Here is a 7,343-nt window from a genome sequence, read left to right as displayed (position 1 = left end):
GGGCGGTCTGCCCCCTCCCCACCCCCCATGCCACTGGCCGGCACTGCTTCTTTCCTGACAGTCAGACAATCTCTGAGCCCAGTGACAAGGCATTTACTGGTCTGGCATTTTCCATCTTAAACCACCGGAAGTTGGGAGCTCTGCTATCTTTAGTCATTCTCACTATCTTCTCTGCTGGCACATGCCTTGTATTGGTACCAGGGATGTAATTTACTGGTGCAGACGGCCAATAGAGGTTTATTTATCCTGTGATTTGTTACAGTTGCCTGCTGTGTAATGAGATAAAGCCACCCCGGCTGATACTTTGCAACTACAGCTCTGGTTCTTGCATTCTGTAAATGTAGAGTTGCAATTTAGATATGCAAATCTGTGCATTTCATACGGATGCCTTATCATGAATGACGCCTCAATATATTCAAGCCCATGCCTTTTATATTAATGGGCTGTGCTTGAAGAAAGGCTTCAGCTTATCCTAGAAGAAAGAGCGTTGTATCAGCAATTGGGCAATTAAAGGTTTATACGTATTTACTAATGACAACTGAATATTCAAAACACCACTCTTTTGGCTCCCAAACGTAAACGTTTATCAGGATAGCAACACAGTATGGACTAAATTCTCTAAATGGTGCCCCCATTTGGGCGCCGATAAAAAAAAATTAGCGCCAAGCGCTAGTCTATAGATTTTCAGCGGATGCCCTCTTGTGGCCGTGGGCCCTTTAAGAAAGAAGATATCATCTTCCACCTCGATACGGCCCGTGATATATTTAAACGTCTCAATCATGTCTCCTCTCTCTCTACGTTCCTCAAGTGAGTATAGCTGCAATTTAGCGCGCCCTTAGAATTTTTGTTGGGGTCTAAGAAGAAGTTATTGATGTCTAAATTGTAAAAAATGTACTTCTTTATATTTTGTTTCCTTTCGCTTTATCTAAATAAGCTTTTTTGCTTGCTTTGTATTTCAAAATTTAATAAATACCGTGCCCTGAAGCAGTATCTTGCATATGAAACATGCATGTCAGCGAAGGTGCTTTTCAGCTTCTTGGCATAAGCTAAGTTATATGCTTTGCCAGGATTTTACAGATAAGTCTGATCAACTTTAAAATATAAGCTATTTAAATATCTAATAACCTCATGAACATGTGTTAACAATAAGTTCTGTTTAAAAATAGAGGAACCGATGAAGAAGCGTAGCAGCGTTTAGCTCCATAAGTTTGGCATTTTTGTGTACCATGGAGTACTGCTTCTGATGGCTCTTTCAACTTTATATATTTGAATATGGTATGATCCGATTGCATTACTACTCTCCTGAAAAGAACAGTATTTATGAAAACAAGACTGGTCTGGACTTGTGGTTGGTTAGGTGTTGAGTATCAGCCCCCTGCAGAGGTGGCATTCACCACTCCTGGGAGGTGAGAGCCCAGTCTTTGCTCAGCAGTGACACCTAATGGTCAGGTTCAGAATCACTCTAAAGTTAACTGGTGTCCGTAGGAACACAATTTATGACCTCTGCTCAAGTACAGTCACTAGGCTGCGCTGAGTGAGGTAAGGAGCTGGAGAGGGGCAACAGGTAGTTGTGAATGCCTGAAACCCAATTCAAGCCAGTTCTGGATTAGACTGGAAGCCTAAAGGAACAGAAGAAACTACTGGAGGTGAGGGGAGAAGAAACATGCTTGACACCCCCGTGTGGATAAGAAGCAGCAGGAGGCCAGTCTCCCACAGGGAACCTATGCATAGCCCATTCACAGCTTTCCCTCAGTATTCCAAGTTCAAAGACTGATCTTGTTCGTGAAGATAATGAATGCGGGGACAAGGCCTGATATTTACCACATCAAAGCGCAAGAGGCTCTGCTCTCATTGTTCAAGCAAAATTAGCAAGCAGTCAAAAAGACTTGACAGGGATTAGAGAATTTACTAAAAGTAGCCAAACACGTTGTCCTAGGTGAGCATGAGAACCTGCCAGTAACTGGCGAGGGAGACTGACGGTTCAAAGAAAAGATTGAACACATCCAGTTGCAGATCTTTTCATAAACTGACCTCGCAACGACCCAATTGTTGTTATTAGCAATAGAGAATGACACGGTGACAAAATTCATCACCGTTCCCGTCCCCGCGGATAACCGCGGGAAATAATCCCATGTCATTTTCTAGTGTCTATTTCAACCTCAGTCCTTCTACATCAGCATTCTTCAAAGCAAAGCTTGCGGGTCAGTGGTTGTGGCCATTCATACTCTGATTCTTATGTGAGCCAAGGATAATGAAGCCATTGTGACATCACTGATGTGACTGGCTCTTAGGCACTGGTGGAATGAGGCATTATGACATCACAATATCTGCTCTGGATACCAGAGACTGTCATTCTGTAGTGTCTGTTTCAACCTCAGTCCTTCTACACCAGCATTCTTCAAAGCAAAGCTTGCGGGTCAGTGGTTGTGGCCATTCATACTCTGATTCTTCCCTCTCTCCTTAAAGAATGACATGAAGATGGTTTCCCGCGGTTATCCGTGGGGACGGGAATGGTGATGAATTTCGTCACCGTGTCATTCTCTAATTAGCAATAAACAAAAGGCATCTTACAGATTTCCTTGTTCTCTCAGAATCCTTGTACAGTGCAGTTGCATCAACTCTCAGTTTTACACTGCTTTTGTAGAGCGATGTGTAGAGTTAGGGCTAGATCACTAAGGCCCTGGATCCGATCCGTGGCCGGGGGGGGGGGGGGGGGGGCTGAGTCACGAAGTGCCCTCGATGCAAATGAGGGTGATCGGAATCATGCCCCCCCCCAACCGACCGCACGGATCGCTGTCCAGCGATCCCGATGCATGTGGAGACCATCTGTAGATGATCTGCGCATGCACTGTCTCTCCGTGCCTGGCAGAGCTGAAAACAAAATCTTTTTCTATTGATGTGTGGTTTTTAATCGACATGTTTTGAAGGTCCGGTCTCGACTTTTCATTCGTTCCGTTGTCATTTCCAGCCGTCTCCCTGAGATTTGAGAGGTAGAGATTAGATTTTTTTTTTTTTTTTCCCTTGTCTCTGAATTTATGAAAGTACACGGAAATCATCGAGGTAGTTCTGAAGCTAGGCAAGCGTGGAATGCATAAGCTGCTTCTGGTTTTAGAAAAGTCAGTCTCTTACTGGTTTTTTTTTGCTGGAGAATGGCCAGGAGTTTTATACTCTTAACAAACTTCATGAGCCCCTGGTTTTAACCCGTTTTAAACCCGCGGGTTAAAACCACAGGCTTGCACTGCGGGGAAAGGCGGGAGAGTTGGGGAAGAGCGCAGGGTTTTTACACAAGCGACTGGTCGCTTGTTTTTAGATCGGCCAGCCCAGTCAGTGTGCCTGCATTTGAATCGCGTCCTTTCTACTAGCAAGATAGACAGGAATTTATTAGCAAGATAGACAGGAACAGCCACAGTTTGTCTTTGGGTGTTGTCTATCTATGTTTTGGGATCTTACTCGGACTGGCCATTGATAGGTACAGGATGCTGAGCTTGATGGACCAGAAGAGCAGTTTTTAGGTTCTAACCTAACAAGTACATGCTGAAGTAGGGAGAAGAGAATACAGCAGAGACACTCAAATACCTCAATGCAATTAAAAGAAGTTCTAGAACAGTGGTCTCCAACTCAAACCCTTTGCAGGGCCACATTTTGGATTTGTCGGTGCTTGGAGGGCCTCAGAAAAAAATAGTTAATGTCTTATTAAAGAAATGACAATTTTGCATGAGGTAAAACGCTTTATAGTTTATAAATCTTTCCTTTTGGCTGTCTTAATAATAATATTGTCATTTATAGCTAAAGAGACATGATCAAGAAACTGTTTCATTTTACTTTTGTGATTATGATAAACATACCGAGGGCCTCAAAATAGTACCTGGCGGGTCGCATTTTGTCCCCGGGCCGCAAGTTTGAGACCACTGTTCTAGAACAAACTTACTAGCAATAGGACAGATGTCTGTGCATAGCTGAAATGCCTTATTGGGAGTAGGCAGACTAGACGGGCCTTGTGTTATTTATTTTGTTTCCATGTAATGTATAAACACATTAAAACCACAAAAGTTGACACCCCCCCCCCAAGAATTCCACAGAGAAGAAAGTCCAAGAGAAACCAAGAAAACACTGTGGAGTGACGATGATCCTGAAAAGGACTTTAATAAAAAGAAACAAAGTTCCATCCACATGTACAAGAAAACAATCCACATGGAAATGAAATAATCCACATAAAAATCTTTTTCATTGCTATTGGTTTTTGCAGAGCTCTTCTCTCCACATATCAGTTTTACCACAAATCTACCCTCATAGGACCTTTTTGGGACCGTGTTGGGTCCTGCGCTACCAGCGGACTAGGTCCTTTAGGTTTTTGTGTGGATTATTTCATTTTCATGTGGATTGTTTTCTTGTACATTTGGAACTTTGGGACTGTGGTGCCCCGCCGCCCCCTTTACCCAAAATCTGGTAACTCAATCCTCCCCCTACCTCCATCCTCCCAACACACACACTGTGATCTGGTATCTCCCCCCCCCCTCCTCTCTTAAGTCTCCCCCTCCTGCTGGACCAGGTGAGGAACTGATGCTAAAATCCCAGTCTAGCATCTCTCCTTCTAGAAGTTTGAAGGTACATTGGACTGGGATTTTGATATCCAGCTCCCTGGGCCAGGGCCTCACCTATGGAGCCACTTTGGTTCAAGAACTTCAACGTGAGAGCCAAGGCCATCACTGGACAAAGCAACCAGCACATGGGGCAAAGAGGAATTTGCCTTCTGATGACACAGGCAGCAACTGGCCATTCTGCTCACTCACAAAATCTCTTTCCCTAAGCTTCTCTCCTTCAAGTTTATTTAGGCTTGATTATACCTCTTTAATTACAAAGCGGTTTACATTGTACAAAATTTAAAATACAAGTAAAAGCAGGGTAATAAAAAAGACAAACTACAAGATAAGACTGACAAGACATGCTACAAAAGGGAAACGGGCGGGATACATTGAATAAAAAGAAAAAGGGAACGGCGAGAACGAAAGGGAGAAGGGGAACGTCTCTGATCCTGTCCTCCAGCCTGGGTGCCCCACGCACGCTCTTTCCAAAGTACATACTCTCCAACCCTACATCAGCCAGCATCGATATTCACTCAACATTGAGTCCGCACCATCCTCTTCATGTTGTTTCTCTTCCCAGGGTCTTAAACCCCCTCCCACCCCCATATACTCACCCCTCCGAATCCGCGGTTTCAGTATCTGCGGATTCGGTTATTCACGGTTTTTTGGCCCAGGACCCCCCCTTAGTGAATTGCTCCATCCCTGACCTCCTCAGACCTTTCCTGGTGGTCTAGCGATCTTCCTACACTCCTGCACCATGCAGAACCGTCATCAAAAATGGCTGCCGTGAGTTCCCGTGGTCTCAAGAGACTACAACGGGAACTCACGGCAGCCATTTTTGATGATGGCTCTGCACGGGGCAGGAGCGTAGGAAGATCGCTCCTGCCCCGCGTCACCGCTAGGCCACCAGGTAAGGTCCGGGACGCGGGAGGGAGGCAGGGGTGGGTCAGAGTCGGCCCAAAAGTTATTTGCGAATTTTCCATATTTGCGGGCCGGCTCTGCCCCTAACCCCTGCAAATATGGAGGGAGGAGTGCACTTTCTCCGGAGGCTTGGCAGTGGCGCTATTTTTGAACAGTTATTTTATTTTCTTCCACCACCATATAAGTTTATACCACACGGTGCCAGAGCTCCTACCCTGCTCAATCAGTCTTATGAGAATACCTGCACAGCACAGAGAGAAAGCAGAAGAAATGTTATAGAGAGATAGATCCCGGTTCTATATATGTCACCTAAAAAAACCGACACCGACTAAGGTGATTCTATAAAAGATAGGTGCATTGTACAGAATCACCCTTGATGTCGCCTAAGCAACGATAGGCATCGCTATGCGTCCTAACATGTAGGCGCACCCAGGGTTTTCTTGGCCTGTGTCTAAGTCGTGTGCATGTTAACCCATATTCTATAATCGTGTGCATAATTTTTTTTTCAACGCCCATGATGTGTCCCTTACCTAGCCCACTTTTAGACAGGCGCTTTGAACAAAGCACCTAACTCTTAGACAATTGTGCCTACAAGTTGTGCACCTGGTGCCAAATATTGGTGATTATTTAGTCTATTAATTAAGTTAGGCGCCTTCATCAACTAGGTGTTCCAATGTAGGTGCCTAACCTTAGGTCGACTTTATAGAATTTTGGGGAATCGTGCCTGTAACACATTTCTGGAGGAAGTGGCGGGGGAGGGGGGGGAAGAGTCAGGGTTCTGCACTTAAAGTAAGTGAAGGCTACCCCTGAACCAGACCATAAAATCTCCTTAGAAAAGGAATGACTTCCATAGGAAGGACCCTAATGGGATATTGAGAAGACATCAGTGGTATGGTCTTTGAAAAGGAATCCACTGTGTACATGAAAAGTCCTCATTGTATTTTGTTGTTGTTTTTTTTTTTATCCAGTATTATCTTGTGCTGGGCCTGTTTTTCCGCCTGGTATTGTTGGGAGAGGGAGTCTTTTCCCGTTTGGCACAACAGTACTTGGTCACCACCTGCTTGCACTGTTCACATTTCACTTTGCAGCACCACTGGAATCTGCAGTTGCAATTGCTGACAATCTCGATCCTTTTCTCCTCCACTTTCAGGCCGCACTCCGTGCACAACCTCTTGCAACTCCTCTTCTCCCACTGGGACAGGTTCTTGCCGCTCTGCAGACACTCCCGCCCCTCGGTGCCTTGGATCCCCAGGCTGACATTTTTGACGCAGTAGTCCGGAGAGTCTTCCAAGAAGATGAGTTCCGTTGCGGCCACGGAAGTGAAGGTCTCTGCTATGGCCCCCCGGTTATCTGCACTGTTCCCCGCTCTCATTCTCCTTTTCTCCATCTCCAGTTTCTGGGCTTGGTCATGTTTAATCTTCAGATAATTTCCAATCTCTCGAAACTCAGCCAGTTGGAGCCAACAGGTTTGGATATTGCAGCTCCCTGATACACCATGACATTTGCAAGTCCTTTTCATGGTGGCTTTTACAGCCTGCAAAAGAAAACAAACAAAAAACAATCAGGCCAGAGAATAAGGGCAAATGTCATAAGAACCTAAGAATAGTCTTACCGGGTCAGACCAATGGTCCATCAAGCCCATTCAAGTCAGACCAATGGTCCATCAAGTAGCCGTTCTCACGGTGGCCAATCTAGGTCATGAGTACTTGGCCAAAACCCAAATAGTAGCAACATTCTAGAGCTGAGATTGTGATGTCATAATGCCTCATTCCATCAATACCTAAGAGCCAAACTCATCAGTGATGTCACAATGGCTTGCTTGACTGTCCTATAATTGGC

At 45.0% G+C, this 7,343-nt stretch overlaps 1 protein-coding gene across 2 annotated transcripts in view; it reads right to left on the bottom strand.

Annotated features, from left to right (window-relative positions):
• Positions 1 to 5,516: 5,516 nt before the first annotated feature.
• Positions 5,517 to 7,343, bottom strand: part of WNT8A (Wnt family member 8A) — a 33,335-nt gene continuing 31,508 nt past the window's right edge. For both annotated transcript variants that reach the window (XM_033927480.1, XM_033927479.1), the window contains one exon: positions 5,517 to 7,038. In XM_033927480.1, the coding sequence (XP_033783371.1) occupies positions 6,475 to 7,038 (564 nt within the window). In that variant the 3' untranslated portion in view covers positions 5,517 to 6,474. The remainder of the gene's footprint in view (positions 7,039 to 7,343) is intronic.

This window comes from Geotrypetes seraphini, chromosome 18 (genome assembly GCF_902459505.1).
Source record: "Geotrypetes seraphini chromosome 18, aGeoSer1.1, whole genome shotgun sequence".
Classification (NCBI taxonomy): domain Eukaryota; kingdom Metazoa; phylum Chordata; class Amphibia; order Gymnophiona; family Dermophiidae; genus Geotrypetes; species Geotrypetes seraphini.
This window is presented reverse-complemented; position numbering and strand designations above follow the sequence as displayed.